Source organism: Chiloscyllium plagiosum, unplaced genomic scaffold (genome assembly GCF_037043375.1).
Source record: "Chiloscyllium plagiosum isolate Xiang-an unplaced genomic scaffold, Cpla_swu_hap1 HiC_scaffold_12, whole genome shotgun sequence".
Classification (NCBI taxonomy): domain Eukaryota; kingdom Metazoa; phylum Chordata; class Chondrichthyes; order Orectolobiformes; family Hemiscylliidae; genus Chiloscyllium; species Chiloscyllium plagiosum.
In genome coordinates this window covers 27579922-27607116 of record NW_028270150.1, presented here as the reverse complement: position 1 = coordinate 27607116, position 27195 = coordinate 27579922, and the positions used below count along the sequence as shown (strand labels likewise).

General features: G+C 40.5%; 1 protein-coding gene across 1 annotated transcript; it reads left to right on the top strand.

The window, feature by feature from the left end:
- Positions 1-1595: 1595 nt before the first annotated feature.
- atp5po (ATP synthase peripheral stalk subunit OSCP) lies at positions 1596-24529 on the top strand. The gene is made up of 7 exons (XM_043701284.2): positions 1596-1693; positions 11624-11674; positions 13904-14014; positions 17078-17207; positions 18397-18509; positions 20504-20590; positions 24280-24529. The coding sequence occupies exons 1-7, from the start codon at positions 1664-1666 to the stop codon at positions 24391-24393; spliced, it is 636 nt and encodes a 211-aa protein (XP_043557219.2). The 5' UTR covers positions 1596-1663; the 3' UTR covers positions 24394-24529.
- Positions 24530-27195: the final 2666 nt, after the last annotated feature.

The following is a 27195-nucleotide window of genomic DNA, read 5'->3' as shown; positions in this document are numbered from 1 at the left end:
TTATTTCTGATAAGTAACTTCATTGGCTATGGAGTGTTGTTTGTGAAAGGTTCTATATAAAAGCAAGTTTTAAGTTTGAGGTTGTCAATGTTTTGAAATGCAGTAAGAGGTGTTGCAAAGTGTGATGGTGAGATCATACTTCAAGTATTAGACATGATGGAAGATAATATTGAAAAGATGGCTGATTTAGATTAGATTCCCTACAGTGTGGAAACAGGCCCTTTGACCCAACAAGTCCACACCGATCCTCCAAAGAGTAACTCACCCATTCCCATTTCCCTCTGACTAATGCACCTAACACGATGGGCAATTTATCATAGCCAATCCACCTAACCTGCACATCTTTGAACTGAGAGGGGAAACCAGAGCACCTGGAGGAACCCCACGCAGACACGGGGAGAATGTGCAAACTCCAAGCAGACAGTCGCCAGAGGCTGGAATTGAATCCGGGTCCCTGGCGCTGCGAGGCAGTAGTGCTAACTACTGAGCCACTGTGCCGCCGTAGGGGATCCCAACCCCTTCCACGTGAATTACTGATTACTGTGGACTTGATTCAATCTAGTCTACCGTATTCACTGCTCACAATGTTATGACCTGTACACCAGAGACCAAACACACAATTAATGATCACTTTGCAAAACAGCTGCATTGAGTCTGCAACCATGACCGCAGTTACTTGTCACTTTTGTACATCATCTTCTTCTCATGCTTGCATTTATCTTTAGCCTGTTGCAGTGTCACGCTGAAGCCCAACAGAAGCTAGATGATTAGCATCACATTTTCTCCTTAGGTACTACATAACTCTCTAGACTTGGCATTGGGTGCAACAAGTTCAGACAATGACCTCTATACTCCATTTTATTTCTCCAACTCCCTCGTGTCAGGTTTTCTTGTTTTGTTTTCAGCAGAACTGACTTGCGTTCTGCTGTTAAGTCTCGAACAGGTGTTACCTCCCTTTCCTATTGTCATTACCACGCTCTTTCCCTTTTTTTGCAACGTGTAATTTCTAATCTAGCTCAAACTTTCTGTGGATTTGCTGTTTTTCTCTTCTCTACCAAAATTGTTTTTCCGTTTGTATTTTAGCGGGAGTTTTTGCGGGCGGGGGAGAATGAGAAAGAGGAAATAAGAGCTGAAGTACAGGAAATTTTCAGATTCAGTCGAGGGGCCTTACTAACGTTGAGGGGAAACTTCGGTTTGAAGAAACTAAGAATTAGACTTCTTACACGATGCGAAAAAGCATAAGTCAGATATTTCTATAAATGCAAATCACATTTTACCAGAAACCATTAACTTCCACATCAAATTTTTCCTAACTATAATTACCGACCATTTTCAAAAAAATGCACCTCCTCCCTTTAATGCTGATTACAAAACCTGTGTTCTAGAAAATTCTCCCCTTCCGAACTATCGACTTCCTCCCAGACATAAAATCCGTTTCTATGGAAATGAGGAAGGACCAGGTTCTTCCTCGCGAGAGTCGTTCGCCGCCTTACCCTGTAGTGGACGCCGGGAGTTGCAGTCCTCACCCCACAGAGCTCGGCCCTCTACACGCATGTTCCCTGCAATCGCCTACATATCCCTAGATGCAACAGCCACGCATGTGCAGAGAGCCTTCTTTTGGTGGTGACAAGGTCTTGGGTTGACCTACGTTTGGAAGAAGAAGATGGCGGTGACGACTCAGTTTGGACTCAAGGTGATGGAGAGAGAATTTAGTTCAGTTCATTGGCACAAATTGTTAAATGTTCTGTTGCTTCTAATGTTTCATTGTAGTCTCCCTAGATTTAATTTAGTAAACCTACTTGCTAGATGCTGGTAACCAATTTAAACGTTCGTAATTGACAGGATCATTCATGGTTTCGATTTTTATAAAGTTAAGATTTTTCTGCTACGCATTAAATGTAGGGGACTTGACACCCCACTTTTAAATCCAAATTTAAACGTGACCCTTAAAATTCAGAATTCATTCAGTTGAGTATTTATTTGGTAACTACAATGTCTATTTTAGAGAAGCAGAAATAAATTTTAATAAGCTTAAGCTTAAGGTAAACAAATTTTATGTTTACATTGTATAGAAATTGATGTACCAGCGTGCTAATAGAAAACAATTAAGAACAAATCTATAAAATTTGATTGGTTGTCAGCCACATCTGTTCCCAGGATGACCAGTTCCACCTCAAAGTCCCAGGTGGCTTCCTTCTTCCATGATCACGACTTCCCTTCCCAGGTGGTGGTTGATACCCTCCAGCACATCTCTTCCACTTCATGCACCTCTGCCACCTCCACATGGACCCCACCACCAAAGATATATTTCCAGCTCTACCCCTATCAACATTCCAGAGAGACCATTTCCTCGTTGGGTCTACACCCACCATCAGCCCACACCCCACTCCTGGCACCTTTCCCTACCACCGCAGGAAGTGCAAAACCTGTACCCATATTACTCCTCTCACCTTTGTCCAAGGCCCCAAGGGATCCTTCCACATCCTTCAGAAATTTATCTGTATCTCTACCAATGTCATCTACTATATCTGTTTGCACCCGGTGTGGTCTCCTCTACGTTGGGGAGACCGGACGCTTCTTTTTTGCGGATCATTTTGGAGAACGTCTTGGACACACACACCCACAACCCCATTGCCCCGTGGCTGAACACTTCAACTTGCTCTCCCTCTCTGTCAAGGACGTGCAGGTCCTGGGCAGCCGCCACCACTGCCAAACTGTTACTATGCCTGGAGGAAGAAGGCCTCATATTCTGCCTTTGAACCCTGCAACCACATGGGATAAATGTAGATCTCAACAACTTCCTCATTTGCCCTCCCCCCCCACGTTATCCCAGTCCCAAGCCTCCAACTCGGCACTGCCCTCCAGACCTTCTCCCCTCCCCCCATTTATCTCTCAGCCCCGGCCCACAAGCCTCAATCCTGATGAATGGCTTATGCCCAAAACATCAATTCTCCTGCTCCTTGAATGCTGCCTGACCTGCTGTGCTTTCCCAGCAACACACTCCCAACTTTGTCATCTTCAACAGAATGGATGATTCAGAATCTGTGGCTTATCCCATCCATTATTCCAAGAAATCAGAAGACTGGTTTGAGTTCACTGCATATTTGAAACCAAACTGACAGAACAGCACAAGATCTACATTGGAACTGGGCCGTGTACCAAACTGAAGTGCACATTTGCTTGCATGGAAATACTAAAAGTAACAAGTTATGAACACAACCAGGTAAAACTACCTGATGAAGGACTATTGCCAAAACATCGATCTTCCTGCTCCTCTGCTGCATGACCTGCTGTGGTTTTCCAGCACCACTCTAATCTTGACTTTAATCTCCAGCATTTGCATTACCCACTTTCGCGCAGATAAAACTACAGCCTATTGATTTTTTTAAAAAACTGGCCCTACTGCATCAAATCAAGAAAAGTGCTGGAGCAGCCAGCTATCTACCAAATGGTATTATTAAAATCCCCATCTTCCACCATGGAAATGACACAATTGCAAGAGACTGATAAATGCAACGAGGAGGTAATCCCTCACAAGGCTCCCCATCATCAGAGATGCAAGTACTCATCCAAATCTGTTCACTCCATGTAACATTATGCAGCTGAGTTTACTTGGCATAGTGGAAAAAAAGGCTCAAAGAACGTGCTGTCCATACATCAAGATACCCGGTTTCACCGGGTCTCCACAGCCCAAAGACATGCAGGTTAGGTGGATTGGCTATGCTAAATTGTCGATTGTGTCCAGGGATGTGCAGGCTTAAGAGGACAAGCCGTGGGAAATACACGGTTATTTTGGGGAGGATCTGGGTTGGACGTCCAGAAGGTTGGTGTGGACCTAGAGGGTCAAATGGCCTGCTTCCACACTATAGGGACTCTCCGATTTTAGAATCGGATGCTACTCAAAACGGTTGTTTCAGCTGAGCTTATGGGCGGCATGGTGGCACAGTGGTTAGTGCTGCTGCCTCACAGCGCCAGAGACCCGGGTTCAATTCCTGCCTCAGGCGACTCTCTGTGTGGAGTTTGCACATTCTCCCCGTGTCTGCATGGGTTTCCTCCGGGTGCTCCGGTTTCCTTCCACAATCCAAAAAAGGTGCAGGTTAGGTGAATTGGCCATGCTAAAGTGCCCGTAGTGTTAGGTGAAGGGGTAAATGTAGGAGAATAGGTCTGGGTGGGTTACGCTTCGGCAGGTCGGTGTGGACTTGTTGGGCCGTAGGGCCTGTTTCCACATTGTGTTTTTTTTTAAGATTACTTACAATCATGTACCTCAGGATTATAAAATCTAATGTTATTCTATGCAATGATCATCTATCAGCTTCCTGTGGTGATGATGCCACCAAGTTATTTGCTGGTAAACTATCAATATTGATTGGGCTCCATCGGAACAAGGTTTCTCTGATTTAATCCACATTCTGATCTGTACGTGGATAGAAGAGCGGAATAACTGATGTTCTGATTACTGATGATAGTCAAAGCCCTCAATGTTTAACATCACTGATCTATATGGACTTCAGTAAGGCGTTCGACAAGGTTCCCCATGGGAGACTGATTAGCAAGGTTAGATTTCATGGAATACAGGGAGAACTAGCCATTTGGATACAGAACTGACTCAAAGGTAGACAGAGGATGGTGGTGGAGGGTGGTTGTTCAGACTGGAGGCCTGTGACCAGTGGAGTGCCACAAGGATCAGTGCTGGGCCCTCTACTTTTTGTCTTTTACATAAATGATTTGGATGCGAGCATAAGAGGTACAGTTAGTAAGTTTGCAGATGACGCCAAAATTGGAGGTCTAGTGGACAGTGAAGAGGGTTACCTCAGATTACAACAGGATCTGGACCAGATGGGCCAATGGGCTGAGAAGTGGCAGATCGAGTTTAATTCAAACAAATGCGAGGAAAGCAAATCTTAGCAGGACTTATACACTTAATGGTAAGGTCCTAGGGAGTGTTGCTGAACAAAGAGACCTTGGAGTGCAGGTTCATAGCTCCTTGAAAGTGGAGTCGCAGGTAGATAGAATAGTGAAGAAGGCGTTTGGTGTGCTTTCATTTATTGGTCAGAGTATTGAGTACAGGAGTTGGGAGGTCATGTTGCGGCTGTACAGGACATTGGTTAGGCCACTGTTGGAATATTGCGTGCAATTCTGGTTTCCTTCCTATCGGAAAGATGTTGTGAAACTTGAAAGGGTTCAGAAAAGATTTCAAGGATGTTGCCAGGGTTGGAGGATCTGAGCTACAGGGAGAGGCTGAATAGGCTGGGGCTGTTTTCCCTGGAGCATCGGAGGCTGAGGGGTGACCTTTATAGAGGTTTACAAAATTATGAGGGGCCTGGATAGGATAAATAGATAAAGTATTTTCCCTGGGGTCAGGGAGTCCAGAACTGGAGGGTATAGGTTTAGGGTGAGAGGGGAAAGGTATAAAAGAGACCTAAGGGGCAACAGTTTCACACAGAGGGTGGTACGTGTATGGAATGAGCTGCCAGAGGATGTGGTGGAGGCTGATACAATTGCAACATTTAAGAGGCATTTGGATGGGTATATGAATAGGAAGGGTTTGGAGGGATATGGGCCGGGTGCTGGCAGGTGGGACTAGATTGGTTGGAATATCTGGTCGGCATGGACGGGTTGGACCGCAGGGTCTGTTTCCATGCTGTACATCTCTATGACTCTATTTCATGAGATTTAGTGCAAAATATATTTTAAAGGTCAATTTTTGTTGGAGATTGTCACGTACAGGGACTGGATACATGCTAGCACAAGGGAAGCAGATTGTTTATGTGCAATCAAAGCTACTATATCCTGAATAAGAAACCGAAAGAACTGTGGATGCTGAAAATCCGAAACAAAACAGAAAATGCTTGAAAAACCCATCAGATCTGACAGCATCTGAAGAGTTAATATTTCAGGTCAAGTGACATTCTTCAGAATGACTGTATCCTGATTGTTTTCCTTTTTGTTTTCCTTTTCTAATTTGTCTAGTTCAACAAAACTAATATTAATTATCATGGTTATATCCTGACTACATTTGACTGACTCAATGAAGAGACATTTTTTTTTTGGCTTGCACAATTTTAGGTAGGGTAAGATATTTTTATCTCTTTATGAATTACACAGTACTATAACACTCCTTATTCTCCTGACCTACAAAGTCTCAAGTCTCAGTCTCAACACGACACTTCATCCACTAGCACATTTCCAAAGGGTGCCTGAAAAGCACCAAAAGCCTTCAAATATAGGACTCCATACAATTCAGGAAAATTGTGCCTTTTGGATTGAAAAGCATGATGCAAGGGAAAAATCCTCAAAGAGTCTTACAGTATGGAAACAAATCCTTTAGCCTAACTTGGCCATGATGACCGTCCTGGACCTTCCACTTAGATGAGATGGTCAAGAAGGCTCAACAAGGTCTCCTCTTCCTCAGGGGGCTTAGGAAATTTGGCATGTCCATGAGGACCTTCACCAACTTTTACAGATGAATCATAGGAAGCATTCTGTCTGTCTGCTTGGTATGGTGCGTGTTCTTTCCTGTACTGTAAGGAACTACAGAACCTTATGTACACAGCCCAAACTATCACAACAGCCAACCTCCCATCCTTGGACTCCATCTACACTTCTCATGCCACAGAAAGGTTTCCAGCAATATCAAACACCTCTCCCACACCTGTAAAACTCTCTTCCAACCTCTTCTGTCAAGGCAGAAGATACAGAAGCTTAAACCCATGCATCAGCAGGTTCAAGAACAGCTTCTTCCATGCTGTTATTAGATTGCCGAATGGACCTCTCTAATTTCAAATGTTGATCTTGTTTTTGTGTACTTCCTGTTCAGTCGTAACATTGTATGCCTTGCTCTGTTTAAATGCTGTATGTTATGATCAGCCTGTACTTACCAAAGTACAGTGAAATGTTTTTGTACAATAAATCAAACCAAAAAAGGGGGCATAGACAAGGTGAATAGCCAAGATGTTTTATCCATAGTAGGGGAGTTCAAAATTAGAGGTTTAAGGTGAGAAGGGAAAGATTTAAGAGACCCGAGGGGCAACCTTTTCGGAGTCAAAGTGTGGCGCGGCAAGAGAAAAGCAGATCATGCAGCATCCGAGGAGCAGAAGAATCAACATTTCGGGCATAAGCTCTATTCCTGATGAAAGGCTTATGCCCGAAATCTTGATTCTCCTGCTCCTTTAGATGCTGCCTGATCTGTGCTTTTCCATACCACACTTTTTGACTCTGATCTCCAGCATCTACAGTCCTCACCTTCTCCTAGTCAGGGCAACCTTTTCTCACACATGGTGGTGCATATATGGAATGAGCTGCCAGAAGATGTGGTAGAAGCAGGTATAATCTTCATCAATTGTGGAAACATTACTGAACCTACTGTCAGATACAGTAACTGAGCATTCGGACAAGTGTAGCTGATTGGACTTTTCTTTTGTGTAGTCATACTTTAATTGATTTATTTTAAGATGGTGTACTGGGGAGTGTGTGTAATGTTTGTTTGGATTTCCAGTGGGCATTAATAAGATTTTGCACAAAACATTATTGATAAACATGAGAGCTTACAGAATTATGGGTGACCTTGTGCCATGTCAGTAATTGGTTGATTGAGATCTTGGAGACCTATAGAAAACCTTTTTTTCTAGTCAGTTGTTAATAAGCCAAGTGATATTCCCCAGGGATCTGTAAGTGAACCTCAGATCTTTGCACTATTTGTGTGTCCTTGTATATCAGTTGCTGCAAGTAAGTATGTAGATGTAGGATGCGATGAGGAATGCAAATGGTGTGTTAGTCTTCATAGAAGATTCAAGTATAAGAGCAGGGATGTCTTGCTGAAAGTATATAGGGCCTTGCTGAGACCATACCAGGAGTTTTGTGTGAAATTTTGATTGCTTAGAACAAGAGGTCTTGGTTTTAGAATATAGGAGCAGATTTTAAATGCAGATGAGGAGAAATTAACCCTTCCCTCAAAGGGTCATGAATCTGTGGAGTTCACTCCCCCTAAGTGCAGTGGATGCTGGCATATTGATTAAATTTAAGAAAGAGATAGACAGACTTTAATTAGAAATTGGTTGAAGGGTTATGGGGATCAGGCAGGAAAGTGGCATTGAGACCAAAATGAGATTAGCCATGATCATATCAAATGGTGGAGGAGGCTCAAAGGGATGAATGAGGTAAAAACAATGACTGCAGATGCTGGAAACCATAATCTGGATTAGTGGTGCTGGAAGAGGATTCCTGATGAAGGGCTTTTGCCCGAAACGTCGATTTCGAAGCTCCTTGGATGCTGCCTGAACTGCTGTGCTCTTCCAGCACCACTAATCCAGAATCAAAGGGATGAATTGCCTACATTTGCTTGTTCTCTTTATCTGAGGAAAAAAATGTTCTGGCTATGCAGAGAGTACAATGAAGGTTAACCAGTCTGTTTCCTGGGTTGCAATGAATGATGTTTGAAGGGAGAATGAATTGGTTTGGAGTATATTCAATGGAGTTTAGAAGGGTCTCATAGAAACCTACAAAATTCTAATAGGATTAGAGGGAATTACAGAACCGGGGGGTCGCAGTTTAAGAGTATAGGATAGCTATTTAGGACTGACATGAAGAGAAATGTCTTCATGCAGAGCTTGGTGAACCTGTGAAATTCTCTGCCACAGAAAGCGGTTGAGGCTGAAACATTGTATGCTTTCAAAAAAAGGAGTTAGACATAGTTCTTAGGGATCAAAGTATATGGAGAGAGAATGGGATCAGGATTTGGATGATCAGCTATGACCATATTGAATGGTGAAACAGGCTCAAAGAGCCAAACAGACTACTCTAACTCCTACTTTTTATGTCAGTAAAATGGAGGACATATATCATGCTGTCCTGTTCTGAAGATGTAGAATTTAGTCTTGAGTCCTAGATGTATAAAGAGATGTACTGCATGGAAACAGACCCTTCAATCCAATTCATCTATGCCGACTAGATATCCCAACCTAATCTAGTCCCACTTGGCCCATATCCCTCTAAACCCTTTCTATTTATATACCCATCCAGATGCCTTTTAAATGTTGTAATTATACCAGCCTCCTCCACTTCCTCTGGCAGCACATTCCATACACTCACCACCCTCTGCGAGAAAAAGTTGCCTTTCAGGTCCCTTTTAAATCTTTCCCCTCTTGCCCTAAACCTGTGCCCTTAGTTCTGGACTCCCTCACCCCAGGGAAAAAGACCTTAACTATTTATCCTATCCACGCCCCTCATGATTTTATAAACCTCTAATTAGGTCACTTCTCAGCCTCCGATGCCCCAGGATAACAACCCCAGCCTATTCAGCCTCTCCCTGTAGCTCAAATCCTCCAACCCTAGCAACATCCATGTAAATCTTTTCTGAACCCTTTCAAGTTTCACAACATGCTTCTGATATGATTCTTAGAAAGTGAGCAGGGTGGAGGTGAAAGAGCAAGCATTACAACTTCTGGAAGGTGCCATGGGGGCATGAAGAAGTGTAAGGAGTGATAGAGGAGTGGACCAGGGTGTCAACAAAGGCAATAGTCTCTGCAGAATGTTGACAGTGGAAGGGAGGAGGAGGTGTATTTTGTGGTGGCATCTTGTGGTTGCAGAAATGGTGGAGGATGATCCTTTGAATGTGAAGACCAGTGTGTTGTAAAATGAGGACAATGAAATCCTATCATTCTGGGAAGGAGGGAGAAGATGGTGAATGCAGAGATGCAGGAGTTGGATTGGACATGTCTGAGGCACATCAGTGCAGGTTGGCATAATGAGAACAGATGTGACAGAGCTAGAGAAAATTAATGGAATGGAATTCTTGCAGGAATGTGTGAGGAATTGTAGTCCAGGTTACTGAGGGAGTCTGTGGTTTGTAATGATATTGCACTGGTGAGAGAAGGATGGAAAACATGAATTTTTCCAATCAAGAACAGGAAGCAGCACAGAAGACATTATCAATGTTTTTGCGAAAATGTTGCTAGGGACCCAAGCAGAATTGGAAGAAAGAAGGTTCCACATTCCTCTCGAAGAGACAGGTGTTGCTGGGATCCATCAGGTACCCATGGTGATACTTTTGATTTGTTTCAGTCCTACATGAGCCCCCACCAACAGATCTTTTTCCAATATGTTGATGTCTTCCTGCTTTTGTCAGGAATTGGACAAATGTATCAATTTTGCTTCCAATTTCTAATCTTTCAATTTCATCTGATTATTATTTGATTGTTCTCTTCCCTTCTTTGATTTCACTCATTCCATTTGTGAGGTCAGACTGTACACCTCAAACTATCACAAACCCACCACCTCCCACAGTTACTGTAACCACACTTCGTCACACCTGGATTCTGTTCCATTCTCCCAGCTTCTCCATTTCAATTGTATCTATTCTGATGATGCCACCTTCCAGCATGATACTGAGACATGACATCCTTTACTGTAATCTAAGGAACCCCAACACCACCACCTCACCCCAAAAAAGTGGTTTACAGTGTATGGTTACCGAATTTGTTGAGAGCACGAACGTAGATAGAAAACTAAGTTGAGAAAATGTCACAAAGATAAATATCGGTTAAGTGAGTGGGCAAGAAAATGGGAAATAGAGTATTACGGGCAAGTGTAAAAATGCCCATTATGGTAAGAATTTTTTTAAAAGTATGTTATCTAAATGGTTAGTGATTGCTGAGGGATCTGAATGTCCTTTATGATTAATCGCAAAAGGTTAGTATACAGGTATAGCACGTTAGTAGGAAAACTAATATCATTTATCTGTTATCATTTACCACAAGGAGAATTGAATAGAAAAGTAGCAAGGTTAAGGTTCGGTTATACAGGGCACTAGTCAGACCACATCTGGATTGCTGAAATACTGTGCACAGTATTGGTCATCCTATTTAAGGAAGGATATAAATGCTTTGAAGGCAGTTCAGAGTAGGTCTGCTCAATTAAAACTTGGAATGAGTGGGTTGTCTTATGAGGAAAAATTGGACAAACTAGGCTTCTATCTGACAAAGCTTAGAAAAGTAAGAGGCAACTTGATTGAAACATATAAAATCCTGGGGTGCCTTGGCAGGTTAGATGGGAAGAGAATGAGGGAATCTAGATTTTGGAGTTGCTGTTTAAAAACCAGAGATCATCAGGCAAGAAAGATTTGAGGCCTGAGAGTCTTTGGAACTCTCATGTTGAAAATATAGTGGAAACAGGGTTCTTAAATACTTTTCAGGCAGAGGTAGGTAGATCCTAGTTAAGTTAGGGGTGAATGGTTATCAGGGGTTAGCGGAAATGCGGACTTGAGGTTAAAATCTGTTGAGCTATGATATCATTAAGGCCTGGGGCAAGTTCAAGGGGATTAATGATTTACTACTCCCAATCCTGATTTTTGAGTTCTCATTGAATTTTGCTACCTGGAACTATTGCGTTGGCTTTGAAAGTGACTGACTCATCTGTATCGGTAAAATATTTTGTTATTTCTGCAAGACTGAATGTAGAATATATTTTATATATTAAATATTCCTGTTGTCTCCATCCCCTCCCCAAAAGAACTTGTGCCGAGTGATTTATCCAAATCATCTCCTTCAATGGCTTGCATTGTATTCTAACCTTTGATCTATGTCTCTTAATGTGAATTAACACTGATATATTTCCTTGGCAACTTTAGGTCCGTTACTTCAGCACGACAGTGGTCACGCCAGTGAGCAAACTGGTCATGGTATGTAATTAGCTTCATTTTAAAGTTTTAGAATTTATCTTTTAACTTTGATAATACCAGTTGCGAATGCAGTTTTATGGGATAATTTTCTTGACTTCCTAATCGAAGACTTTCTCATAATACAGTAATAATATTAAAAATGCTGGAAACACTCAGCTGAATTAGTTGCATTTCTAAATAGGTATAGTTTTAATGTTTGAACCCTTTTGTTATTTAATCAATCCTGCTTTCAACTCCATTATAGTCTTTCCCTTTTGTTCTTTTTTGCATTTTACACCCTGTCCCAATTCCATTGTTGGCAGTACTGTGGCACATTGGTTAGCACTGCTGTCTCACTGTTCTGGGGATCCGGATTAGATTCCACCTTCGGCTGACTGTGTGTAGAGTTTGCACGTTCTCCCCGTGTCTGAGTAGGTTTCTGCCAGATGTTCTGGTTTCCTCGCATGGTTCAAAGATGTGTAGGTTAGGTTCTTTGGCCTTGGGGAATGCAGGTGTAGGGTAGGGGATGGATCTGGGTAGGATGCCTTTCGAAGGGTCAGTGTGGATTTATTGGACCGAATGGCCTGTTTCCGCACTGTAGAAATCCTAAGTCAAGATTCTAAGTTCTAAGTCACTTAATACCTATTACATGTCCCAGTTTTGATGAAAGATCATTGATCTGAAATATTAACTGTTTGTGCACAGATATTGTCAAATTTGATGGATATTTCTCGAGATAAAGTTCTTTGTTTATGTACCCAAATGACAGATGTATAGTAATTTATAGGCCAATTTGAAACATTTGGTCTTTCTGTTGGTGCGAATATGGAAAGCATTGTTTTTTTTTTTGAAGACTCAAAGTTACTGGTGCTCCTTTGGTTGAATGTTTTTATTTATCAATACCTCCATACCCAAGTTTAACCCAATGAAACTTCTTTGGACTGCCTCCAATTCCAGTGTACATTTCCTTAAATAAGGCAATCAAAACTGTTCACAGGTAGGGTCAGTCTACCTCGTGTCTTGTATAGTTTCAGCAAGATCTCCTTATTTTTACACTCAGTTTCCTTTGAAATTAAGGCCAATATTCTATTTGCCTTCTCTATAACCTGTAGGACCATTTATAATAGCTTTTAGTGATTTGCGCATACAGACCCCGAATTCATCTGTCCAGCAGTTTTCTGCAGTTGTTTTCCATTTAAGTAATATTTTGCTCTTCTATTCTTCTTGCTAAAGTTTATAGCCTCACTTACTCCATCTGTCAAATTTGTGCATACTCACATATTAACTTGTCTACATCCCTCTGCAGACTCTGCATTATCCTCAGCACTTGCCTTTGTACCTATTTCATCTGCATTCAGTTCCCACTATCCAAGTCAAGATGTGTGTTGGAATCCCACAGAAGTCCTGATGCACTGATGTCTATGGGAATTGTCCGGGAAATTTGAGATTTCGATTGGCAATTCTCCTTACTAGGGCTGAAAGTTTCCTTAACTGGATAATTAGGAGAAAGTGAGGACTGCAGATCCTGGATATCAGAGTTGAAGAGTGTGGTGCTGGAAAAGCACAGCCGGTCAGGCAGCATCCTAGGAACAGGAGAGTCGACATTTCGAGCATAATTCCTGATGAAGAGCTTATGCTCAAAACGCAATTCTCCTGCTCCTCGGATGCTGCCTGACTAGTTGTGATTTTCCAGCACCACACTCTTCTTACCTGGATAATTATCCTACAAATGTAATAAAGAAAAATTCTACCCCTGAATAACTACTCAGCTGACCCACCAATCACTCACACTGACCTATCCACCGCCCTACCATACTATCCATTCACCAACAGTCACACTAGAAATTTAAATTTGCCTACTGCCAGTTGCTGCTGTAAAAAGCATCATGACTTGTGTTTGTCTGATGCTACAGCAATTTGATTGCATTATTGGATGGGTGCTGCTTTCCACATTTTTGAACATTCCAAGCTTGAGCAACCTGGCCAAAAACATGGAGCAGCCATGAGACAGGCAGAAAAGTAGGCAAGAGCGGCAATTCAGTGATTGCCACTACGCAAGATCCAGATGATGAATTACAACTATTACCTCGGACAGTTTGTACTGGATCAAATTTTTTAGCATGAATTAAGTTACTACAGCGTACAGATTCTATAACAAAAGTCTCATTAGACAAGTTCACTGTATATTGTGTAAATTTATTTTTCATTCATTATTTGCTGCACTGAGACATGGTGTGTATTTACTCCTAGCCGCCTATTCAAGTTTATGGAGTCGAAGGAAGATATGCCACAGCTTTGTACTCTGCTGCCAGCAAGCAGAAGAAACTAGACCAAGTGGAACAGGAACTAAACAAGATTGTTGTGAGTGAGCAATTCTTTATCCCCCCTTATCTAAATAAAAGAAAGAAACATTTAAAATTGTAGAGCTTCCCACATTAGGTTTAGAGTTTTAATAGTAACTATAAAGTAAAATAAAATAGTCATAGAGTGGTAAGAATTCATGATCTCTGCTGCTTGACAAGGTAGCAACATTGAGAAGAAGTAGCACGTTTTTCCATGATAAAGAAAATTCACATTAATAAATCGCCTCAGGTGCCTCCATCAAGTAACATCTGCCTGAAAGGGCATTGACAAAAGCCTTGGGCTAGACACTTTTCTAAGCATTTGGCTGATAACACTGCTTAAAGATATAAAGCAAAGGAGCAATAAAATATCTTGGAAGATTGGCCTTTTTTCAAATGATTCAGTAAAAGTCAGTAATGTAAGTTGAAAACTCTGATTTTAAAAGCAATGCCAAATGTTTTTTTATGTTTACTTTGAGACCGGTGAATAGTGTGGCAAAGTAGTAGGACAGGTGATGTAATTCAGTGTAGCAAAGTGAGACGGTGCAGGCCAAATCATACTACTTTAAAAGGGATACAAGAACAGAGTCCTGTGGTTTTGTGCATAAATCTTTGAAAATGAGGGGGCAAGTTAAGAAAACATAGTACAAGGACGTTATTACAAATCTATAAATATTAGTACATCCCCAGCTTGAGTGTCCAAATTCTAAGTAAAACACTAGGAAAAACATTCTCCCTGTGTCTGCGTGGTGCTCTGGTTTTCTCCCACAGTCCAAAGATGTGCAGGTTATGTGAATTGGCGATGCTAAATTGCCCATAGCGTTCAGGGATGCGTAGGCTAGGTGCGTTAGTCAGGAGTAAATGTAGAGTAATAGGGTATCAGTTTGAGTGGGATACTCTTCGGAGGGTCGGTGTGGACTTGTTGGGCCAAACGGACTGTTTCCACACTGAAGGGATTCTATGATTCTATGATTAGGATTTAGAATGCAGAGCTAGCTTGGGTATAAATTCAGTAGTATTCTTTGAAGGGAATTAAATAATTTCTGGAAGGTGTAATGGAGTCCTTGAATACAAGGAAAGTGGGACAAATTGGATTGTTGATCTAACAACCTGCCAAATGGTGTCCTTTGCTTTACTGTTTAATAATTCCATTCATATGTATCTTGAAGCCACAAGAAGTGAAACAACTGACAGAAGTTACTTGCTTTCTGGAAACAGTTTCTGTTAAACTGAAATCCATTATTTCTAGAGTGAGTGCAATGACACCTGAAGTTCTTTAAAAATCATCAATATTTGTGATATATAAAACATGTATCAGAAAAGAAGTCGAAGCTTGAAAAGCATTTTGAGAGAGAGCTCCATTCCACAGCCTTTCTTGATGTTATTCCTCTCTGTAAAAACAGGCAAGTTTATAATCACAGCTTTTCACAAAGAGGACTTTTGTTCAAGGGACAGCTGATTATTGACACATAGTGGGGACAGTCTAGATTAACAAAGAATTTCGAGTCAAGGGTATCAAGATGCTTTTTGAGCACCCTTTTGTATTAACGAATTGGTAAGTTTCCTTTGTCTCTAACCATTGTTGCAGAATAAATGTTGCTTACTGTCCTTGGTTTTTTCCCCTAAATAGTCCAACCATATTGGCAAAAGTGAAATTCTTCAAGGGGGCTGCCTAGACATATCCATTGTAAATTCAGTCAGATGTTTTTAGAAATGAAGTGTCTAGGATTGATGCAAATATGGTACTGTGATCCATCTGCTATGTGCACTTGCACCCATGGAGTCAAACCACTCCCATTTTTTCCAGTGTAAGCCTTTAACTCATCAATTTCATTTTAGTGAGAAGCAAAGGTAAACCGTCTGTCTATGCTTTATCTGCCAGAAGCAGAGGTAACTCAATAATCTATTCACAAATAATCAATACCATGATCGGGGTTCCCTGTTTTTCTTTATCTTGCATTTTACAGCTTTATAACAGAGGTTAGGGATCTCAGTTCTGCCTCTGCAACAATTTTTTACACCATTATTTACACTGAAACTATCGCAGGGAACTTCAACAAAGGTGTAATCGAAAATAATTGAATGTCGAACCAAAGAAGGAGCTATTATGCATTTATGTGATGTTGGCTCGATCTAGAAGTGGTGTCGGCCAGAAGTGAGCCACTTGAGAAACTTATCCATTTTTGTAGGTCAAGTGACTCCTGCAAAATAGTTGCTTCCTTCAAATGAAAGTCCCAGATATTAGATCAGTTGACAGAATTAAAGATTAACTTGGCAACATAGCAAACACATTTGTATGTAGAATGTCCACTCTTTTTTTTTAAATAGTATAATATTCAGAAATTAGAGCAGTTGCTAATTTGAAAGCCATAGTAGGAGTTTCCTTCTGTTGTGCTGGTCCATTTGTGAAGGTGCTTTATTTCCTTGTACGTATTTCTTCACCCAGAGAGCTAAAGTGTGAGGGACCTGGCCCTTCGATTGACTGTGTACCATGGCTCCAATTGGCCTGACTCTAATTGCTATCTTATTATGGATGCCAAACATTTCATTTAATACAGTCAGTTTATCTATAATGCAATGGTTGCATTCTTGCGCAACACCGTAATAGAAAAATCATGCTTTAAAAATAGCGCTTAGTGTTGGCAATGTAATTATATTATAGCCAACACATGTTTTAAAAGTTTGCACTGTAGAAACACCATCCCTAATACGTCAATAGCGTTAACGAAATGCATGCTATAACAGAACGACCTGTATTAAATATGCCTACCTTAAGAGTGGCTTTGCTATAATGTACATTATTTTTACCTACTGTTTCCTTGTCATCGTTTAACATAAGCACCCTGTATTTTGAATATTTGCCAGTAGTTGGATTTATTCAAGTGTTTGCAGATACTTCCTCTTTTAACCCAAATCTACCTAAAACCTTAGTGCTGCCATTTAAAGAAACTGAAGTTCTTGATAACTTGATGCAGTAATATCATATATTGCAACTAAAGAGACATAAGTTTTCAAAGATTAACCTCTTATGCTGCTATAATTTAACTTGTTAACAGTTCCATATCCTCTGTGTATGTTCCAGTCATTAATGAAAGATCCCAAGTTTTATGGAGTGGTCACCAATCCTCACATTAAGCGCAACATCAAGCAAAAAACTGTGAATGATGTCCTGTCGAAACAGAAAGTGTCCCCAACCATGCTCAACTTTATCAGTAAGTGATTGTGTTACCTCCAAGCTAATTTTGCACTTGACAGTACTTTCACTAATTATATGTTGCAAAACCGAATATTTAAATAAACTATACAACTTAGTAATCCGATCAAATTTTCAGGAATTTTAATGTCAAACAATTTACAACAGCATGTCTATCCAAAATGAATACTGTTACTTCATAAAGACAAAAGTATTTCGTGGGCAAATACCCCATAGGCTAAAAATGGACACTTGCTTCTGGTTACTCTAGTTATATGTAATCTGAAGACATTTACTCCATGTCAACACCTACAATATCAGCTGCTACTAAAGGAATAAACTGAAAACAGTAAAGTCCAAGTAGAATATTATCAATTCTTGGCTAGTATATGCAAAGGAAATGCCTAACAAATCCTGATACCTCATTTGTCTTTTGGCTAAACAGTACTTTTTATTTTAGCATGAAAGGAGGCCGATTTGCTGTTGTATTCAGGCTCTAAAAACTAATTGCATTGTCATGTCCCCTTCCTATATCTATCATCATCCTCTGCTTCAAATATTTATCCAATTTTCTCTTGGAAAATACAATACTCCTCATGGGTTTTCTTAGAATGATAAATCATATAGTACAGAAGAGACCCTCTGGCCAAACAAGTCTCAACTGCCAAAAAGTGTACTACCATCTACAGTGGTCTCATTTTTCCAAACTAGGTACATAACCTTGAATGTTATGACACTTCAAGTGTTTGTCCAAGTACTTTTAGACTGTTGTAAATTTACTCACTTCAACTACACTGCCTGGTAGTGCATTCCAGATTCTGAATGAAAACATTCTTCAAATCCACTCAATACTACTGCCTTTTAGTTTTAAAAACGTATGCCCTTCAACTAAGTGAACAGCTGCTTTCTATCCACCCTGTCCATGCCCCTCATAATCTTATACACCTCAGCCAGGTCCCTCCGCAACCTTCAGTTCCAAAGAAAGTAACCCATGCCTATCTTCGTAGCTGAAATGTTCCATCCCAGGCAACATCCTGGGAGTTTCCTCTGAGTATTGCAAAAAAGATGTTAATTGTCATAGCATACTACCTCTAGACTAGACTAAAAAGCATATTTTTCTTTTATCCTTGTTCATTTTAGTTAAAAAGTAGTAATAACTGGAATGCAGACTAAGCATTAAGTAATGATAATATAAATTTGTTTTTCAGATCTGTTAGCTGAGAATGGACGGCTGCGCCAGACTCCTGATGTTGCTTCTGCTTTTAGCAAGATCATGAGCGCACATCGTGGGGAGGTACTCTGCTCAGTGACTACTGCTCAGGTGAAATGAGTTTTTTTGTGTAAAATTGTAATGTGCTATACATGGTGTGTTATAATTGCAATTGTCTACACCGGGTGGACTGCAATAGTTCAAGAAGGTAGCTCACTGCCAACTTTTTGATTCTAATTTTGGATGAGCAGCAAAAGACATTCACAATTCATGAAGAAATTTTTAAAAATCTTTCATATTCACTGAGCAGTTTTTCTCATCTCTATTGACCACCAAGGAGGGACAAATTGTAAAATAGATGTTTTCTTGAAGAAACTAAGGGGGAGGTGAAGCCAGTTGAAAGCCAGGAATTTATGATTAGATATTACACAGCTTTGAGAAAGCTTCAGCCTATGCAAGAATAAAATAGTGTAAGATGAAAATAGTTAGAATGGAAAGAAAAGTTGAAGGTGAAAGAGATCACCAAATGGTGATACTTTCTCTTATATCCTAACATTATAAGATCAGTGCTTTTCAAAGACTTAATAGCCTTAAACAAGAGAAGGACCAAGGAAGTGCTTCAAAGATCCCTGAAGTATTGCCTCAAACATCTGGAAGCCCTTTGCTCAGAAGAAACTGACTTGGAGGAACTTCTTGGACAAAGGGACACAATTCTTCAAGAATATCAGTCAGCAAAGGGAGGTACAGAAAAGAGAGCCTGAGAAAGGAATGCCAGCAGTCTCCAGACCAATGACCAATTTCACCTCCCAAAAACACCTGCCAAAGGTCTGGTTGATGGTGCAGTTCAAGGAACTGGCTCATCAGCCACACAAGAACCCTCAGAACCTTTGACCAGTAACACAGAATTTCATAGTTGTCAATCATACTAATTAGTGAGTGAGTGCCAATGATGAAGACTTAATAGTTGAAGGGGAAACACATTATTCAGCATGAAGAATAAAAACTTAACACTTTAGCAATAGAGAAAAATTTTAAGATTAAATATGATAGAGGCCAGAAGTCTTGATAAGAGGAAGGAGAATTGAGAATAATGACATGAAAACTTAGTGCTGCTGGTTAATGACTACACTTTGTTCTTTACACCTTCAGCTATAATGAACCAATGAATTGCCTGTAGTTGGGAGTGCTTGAGCAAAAAAAAGAATTGACAAAGATAAATGCACTTTTTGTAACTAGTCCAATGAGCAGAGGAGGTAATTGATGTAGAAACAAGAGGAATAGGTAGAGCAACTTGAGGGGGGAAAAAAGCAAATTTACTAGAGTGCTGTACGGATCAGCAAGATCTAGAGTAGCAGTTTTCAATCTAGCTCTGTGAGCACACTGAAAATTAAATGAGGGGAGAAACAGTCACTGATCCCAACATTAGTAATAGATTTGCAGGAAATGAAACACACTCTTGGGACCTACAGATATGCCCAACCATTTGCTACGTTGAAAGCAGAAAGATTACTGAACTTTAATAGTGAAGTGAGTTGAACTATGTAAAGAACGGAAGCATTTACGGATTTGCAAGCCGAATAAGTGAATGTTTAAAACTCTGAAAGTCTGCATTTACAGCCAAAGCTGCTGTACATGCATTTGTAAAATTGCAGTGATACTTTTAAATCCCATCCAGCAGGTGTTTTGAATATTGATAATACCAAAAATACTGAACCAATTGACACCATTCTGTGTCAAAGTGGAAATAGCAATCACAATGGTGTTAATTCAATAGATAAAGTGATAGCTATTGTACTGTTTCTTTTGCTGAACAGTTGAGTCATTGAAAATTCCAGAAATCTGATTGAAGTTGCTAATGCAGTTACCTACTAGGACTTTTCAGCTGTAATTCAGGATCTGTGATTCAGTGCACCATTACAACCCAAGTTCTAACAAGAGTCAACTCTTGTCCAGACAGAAAGGTATAGAAGAGATGGTAAACCCGTTGAGTGCAATTGGGCATGGGCAGATGGATCACTGAATGCATTTAAATGGCAGTCCTTATCTCCTGCATTAGGCACATGATTTAAATTTAAATTGATATTTTTATTTTCTTCTTTTGGCAGCCCCTGGATGAAACAAATCTTTCAGAGCTAAAATCTGCTCTCAGTGGTTTTCTGAAAAAAAGTGAAACTCTGAAATTGGAGACAAAGGTAAGATGAAGTGCAAACAATTGGCTAGAATTAGCTGTGTTTCGTTTTAATAATGAGGAGAAAGCCAAGGGGTGACCTAATAGACAACGTTGAGATTATGAAGTGTTTGGAATCCTAAGTGATATGATAGCATTAATAAATTCATTAGGAAGTTCAGGGTAAACATCTTTCTTCAGAAATTGGTGAAGAGAATAGTATATAAACATTTTAAAGGAAATCTAAGTAAGCAACTTGGATTTCAAGAAGGAATTGGATGTAAAACCTGGGATCAAAGGGTATGGGGGAAAAGAGGGAATCGACTATTGAATTGGATGACCAGCCATGATCATAATAGGGGGCAATGGTTCAGTGGTATTATTGCTAGACTATTGATCTAGAAACGAAGCTGAAAATGTGTTGTTGGAAAAGCGCAGCAGGTCAGGCAGCATCCAAGGAACAGGAGAATCGACGTTTCGGGCATAAGCCCTTCTACGTCGATTCTCCTGTTCCTTGGATGCTGCCTGACCTGCGCTTTTCCAGCAACACATTTTCAGCTCTGATCTCCAGCATCTGCAGTCCTCACTTTCTCCTATTGATTTAGAAACTCAGCAAACATTTTGGAGTCCTGGGTTAGAATCCCACCATAGCATTTGGTGAAATTTGAATCCAATATAAATTAAATTTGGAACTAAGAATCTACTGATGTCTATGAAACCATTGCTGGAAGAATCCATCTGGTTCACTATAGTGAAGGAAAGGAAATCTGCCATCCTCGCCTGGTTTGGCCTCTGTGACTCCAGAGCCACACCAGCTGATGTCTCAACTGCCCTCTGAAATAGCTTAGTAAGCCACTCAGTTGTATCCATTACTATGAAGGCACCTCAATGAAATGAAACCAGATGGTCCACCTCGCATTGACCCAGCAAAATTCTCCTTACTAATATTTGAGGGGTAGTGCCAATATTGGGAGAACTGTCTCACACTCTAGTCAAACAGTAGTGTAACATAGTCAAACTCTCAGAAGCATACCTTACTATGTCCAAGACCGCAATACCACCATCTCTGGATACTTCCTGTCCTACCAGCTAAGTGTTATATAATCAGGAGGATGTTGTCTTTGGAGTCCTTAATCTTGACTGTGGACTTCATGAAGTCTCATTGTATTAGGTTAAACATGGGCAAGGGAACCTCCTGCTGATTACTACATACAGTCTTCCCTCAGTTATTGAATCAGTACTCCTTCATGTTGAACAAATGAAGTACTAAGGATGACAAAGGGAAATGTGCTCTGGGTGGGGGACTTTAACATCCACCACTAAGAATAGTTTGGCAGCAATACTACTGATGAAGCTGGTCAGGTCCTAAAGAACATAACTGCTGGACTGTCTCAGCAGCAAGTGGAGAGAAAACAAATAAAAGTTGACCCTGTCCTTTCAAATCTGTCAACTGCTGGTGTAACTCTCCATGACAATATCAGTAAAAATGACAAATGCATAGTCCTTGCAGAGATGAAGTCCCATCTTTCACATTGTGACACCTTCCATGTTGTGTGGCACTATCACTGTGCTAAATGGGACAGACTTCGAACAGATCTAGCAACTCGACTATGCATCCATAAGGTGATGTGGGCCGTCAACAGCAACAGAATCGTACTCCAATACAATTTCTAGTATCGTGGCCTGGCACATTCCCCACTCAACCATTACCATCAAGCCAGGGGATCAATGCTGATTCAATGATGAGTGCAGAAATAGCACCGGGTATACCCACAATACATGTCAACCTGGTGAATCTACCTAACAAGACTGCTTGTGTGCTAAATAGCATAAGCAGCAAGTGACAGAGAGATCTAAGCTCTGCAGTCCTGCTAAATTCAGTTGTGACGGTGATAGGCAATTAAACAACTGACTGGAGAAGGATGCTGCACAAATATCCCCATCCTTAATGATTGAAGAGCCCAGCACATCAGTGCAAATGATGAGGCTGAAGCATTTGCAGCAATCTTCAGCTAGAAGTGCCAAGTGGATGATCTGGCTTGATCTCCTCCAGTGGTCCCCAGCATGACAGCTTTCAATCTTTAGCCATTCGATTCATTCTGCATGATATCAGGAAATGGTTGGAGGCTTTGGATGCTGCAAAGGCTACGGGCCCTGACATCGTTCTGGCAATGATACTGTAGTCTTGTGCTCTAGAGCTTGCTGCTCCCCTAGTCGAGCTCTTCTAGTACAGCAACAACATTGGCATCTACCCGACAATGTGGAAAATTGGCCAGGTATGTCCTGTATACACAAAGCAAGGACAAATCTGACTTTGCCAAATTACCAACCCATCAGTCTACACTTGGTCGTCAGTGAAGTGATGTGATGGAAAATCTCATCAACAGCGCTAGCAAGCAGCATTCTGCTCACTGACACTTATCTCTAAACAAGATTGATTACTTAAAAGAAAAAAAGTTTATTAGATATCTTGTGGCAGTAAAACATTAATGCCATATTGGCATTATTATGGGAAAGAGTAATTACAACGTGAAAGGTTTTCCTGAGTAAGTTCTATTACAAATATGAGCACAAATGTTTAATGAGAAGACTTGACACAGTGTAGTGAATGGGCATGCATATAAACTTAAAATTTATGTTCTAAAAGTACTAACATAGATATCAATTTTGATTGGATCCTAGTATCTTCTGGTTACTTTGCCCTTCATTCCCTACTATCATATCATTCCTGCCAATTCAGATACTTTTCAACATTGAATATTTTTGTTTACATGTTAGATGCATTTTCAAAAGCACATGTGCTTTAATGTGCATGAGAAGTGCACTGTTTGCATATGATGTCACAGGTAGATTCTGTGTGATGATGTAGTGTCTGGAATTGTGCATTTCTGGATAAGAAGATCACAGCAAACACTGCTTTATTTTTCAGTCTTTTTCTTAAACCCAGATCTGATAGTTTAATAAATTTCTTTCCTCTCAGAAGAGGTACGAGAAATAGTGAGCAAGGAGAAAAAGTAGCACAATAAAATTGAAAAATCAAAAGGGAGCAATTCTAGAAATGGTCAAGTAGCATTTGTATTTTTTTTTCTTCTTTGGCCATTTTTACCTTGTCCTTCCTGAGGGTTGATCTGCTGCTAAGGTACATTTCCATCTATAGTGGTTGTGGGAGGATAATGGTAATGTTAGCCTGATTCAAACTTCAACTTATTGGATGAATAAATCAAAATTGATTTTGTTACTAGGATTATTGGTGATTTCTGCTTACTCTTCATGAGCATCACAAGTACTGGCTTGGGGCATCACAATCTGTTCAACCATAAGAACAGTGACTTCTGTCATTTATGTGCCTGCTGATCGTTTGCTGTTCAGATGAATATGCCTCCAGTAGAAATTAACAGAAAGCAATCAAAAGCTCTGCTGACTTCCAAGTTTACATCAATCTGCTTTCTCTCCCCCCTCCCGCCCATCCTTCCTCACCGCCATATTAAACAAATAGAATGCCATTTTACTTGCCCAGATGCAATTAACAAACTTGGCAAAGACTTGAAATCTTTCTCATTTGTATGGCTTGCTGTTTAATGATGTGAGTTATCAATAGAACCAAGTTATATACTTGCATTTTATATTATCTATGATCATGCAATGTGACTTTGAAACTACAGAATTGCATGCTTATTTCTTCTTCACAAGAAAATCACTTTCTTTTAATTCTAGACTGATCCTTCAGTCCTGGGTGGAATGATCGTCAGCATTGGTGATAAGTATGTTGATATGTCCACAAAAAGTAAGATTCAGAAGCTCAGCAGACTAATAAATGAAGCTATATAATAGCATCACCCAAACCTGTGTAACTTCCTTTGGATTTTACTGTAAATCTGTTCAACTAAATGTACAGTGATCACTGTCCTTGAGATTTACGTTCATTAGTGTATAGAAGATTTAATAAAATAATCTTCCATTTAAATGCTTGTTATAGCTGTTTAATATACATAGTAGAGAACTTTTATTTTACAGTAAGTAATGACATTTATTTGATTCTGTGATCTGAGTGTAATGGCACAAAAAATACGAGCATGATGTATATCACAGGCACTTTTTTTTTTAAACCTTGTCCTTCAGGTCACATTTAAACACCACAAAGTACTGGAAATCAAATTAATAATGACACAATGTTGTCACTTAGGATTTCAGGACCATCATGGAAAAGTTAGGTCAGGTAACAATTACACTTAAGAATGCAAGAAGAAACAGTCAATGTCAGAAGGAGATGGCTTGAATTAGAGAAATAAAGAGGGGGAAAAAAAACTGGAATAAAAGTGAAAGTTTCTGGAGAAGTGTTTTCTTTTCTTTTTGACAATGTGCTTTGTGTACGAGTTAGTACTCTGATGTTTCATTTACTTCTTTTCTGGTTCTTCAAGGTTGAGGTTAACATCAGGCCCATAAATCATGTCATGAAAGAGTTTTTGAATTGGCTTGAAATATCCACACTAATACCTGTGACTAATTTAATTCAAATATGCAGTGCAAATCTAGCAGTTTCTTGAAGCTCTTGTGAGTCACCAGCCACAATGTCTTCTGCTATTTTATAGTCTCATCACATTCATTGACAAGGCCAGGTGCAGAATAACAACCAAAGTAATGAATGAGAAGGCCGCCATCAAGTCCAGAACTAAATGACAATAGTTTGTGAAAAGATTTGTAGCTCGGGTGCTCGTTGTTGTGGTTCTGTTCGCCGAGCTGGGAATTTGTGTTGCAGACGTTTCGTCCCCTGTCTAGGTGACGTCCTCAGTGCTTGGGAGCCTCCTGTGAAGCGCTTCTGTGATCTTTCCTCCGGTATTTGTAGTGGTTTGAATCTGCCGCTTCCGGTTGTCAGTTCCAGCTGTCCGTTGCAGTAACCGGTATATTGGATCCAGATCGATGTGCTTATTGATTGAATCTGTGGATGAGTGCCATGCCTCTAGGAATCCCCTGGCTGTTCTCTGTTTGGCTTGTCCTATAATAGTAGTGTTGTCCCAGTCGAATTCATGTTGCTTGTCATCTGCGTGTGTGGTTACTAAGGATAGCTGGTCATGTCGTTTCGTGACTAGTTGGTGTTCCATGAACAGGAGTGAGCTGTCCCTGAACCCTCATCATCTCACTGTTGAAAATCTCCCACTTGCCAGACATCCCTTTATCTCCAAATAGCCTCCCCCATTCAACCTTCAAAAGTTCCTGTCTAATATCATCAAAATTGACCTAGCACTAATTCAGAACTTTTTAACTGTGGACCAGGCCTATTGTTTTCCATAACCATTTTCAAACTGATAGAATTATGGTCACTGGTCCCAAACTGCTCCCCCCACTAACAATTCAGTCACTTGTCCTGCCTTATTCCCCAAGAGGATGTTGTGTTTCTTCTCTAGTAGGGATTGATTGAGAAAGTTTTCTTGAAGGCGCTTAACAAATTCCACCCCATCCAAGCACTTAACACTATGGCAGTCCCGGTCTATGTTTGGAAAATTAAAAACCCTTACTATTACAAACCTATTATTCTTATCTACAATGTCCATATATGCCTGCTCTTCAATTTCCTGCTAGTTGTTGGGTGGGGTCTATTGTACAATCCCATCGAAGTGATCACTCCTTATTTCGCGGTTCCACCCATATAGCTTCACTGGACAATTCCCAAGAAATATCCTAAGTACTAATGTAATGTTTTTCCTAATCAGAAACACCACTTCTTCTCCTCTCTTGTCTCCCCTTCTGTTCTTATGGCATCTATACCCCAACCATTGAGTCCTGTCCCCCTCTCAGCCATGTTTCAGTAATAGCTATGATATCCCAATCCCACATTCCTATCCATGCCTGAGTTCATCATCCTTTCTTGGGTCTCTTGCATTGAAATAAATGTATTTTAATTCATCAGTTTTCTCTCATTTGATTGCTCTTGCCTGCCTTGATTACTTGGTCTCTTCTTAACCATCTCTCTTTCCTCACTACTGTTTTTAGGTTCCTACCCCCCATGCCAGACGAGTTTAAACCCTCCCAAGCAGCTCTAGAAAAATCTCCCATCAGGATCTTGGTCCCCCTCCAGTTCAGGTGCAACCCATCCCTCTTATACAGGTCACTTCTGCATCAGAAGAGATCCTAATGATCCAAAAATCTGAATCCCTGCACCAGCTCTGCAGCCACACAATCATCTGTCCTATCCTACTATTCCTACTCCCACTAGAGTGTGGCATCAGGAGTAATCCAGTGGTCCTGCTTTTTAGCCTCCTGCCTAACTCGCTATATTCACCCTGCAGAACCTCATCCCTTTTTCTATCTATGTCATTGATACCAATGTGTACAACAATCTCCGGCTACTCATGCTCTCCTTTGATAATTTGTTGCAACTGCTGTGAGACGTCCTTGACCTTGGCACCAGGGAGGCAACATGCCATCCTGAAGTCTCTCTTGCGGCCGCAGAAACATCTGTCTGTGCCCCTGACTAGAGAGTTTTTTCACAATCACTCGCTTAAACTTTGCCATATCTGCTTTACAGCTGGGCCAGCCATGGTGTCAAAGACCTGGCTATTGCTGCTATTTTCCCATGAGAGGCTATTCCTACCTCCCTGCAACTGCATCCAAAATACTTTTTTGAGAGTGGGA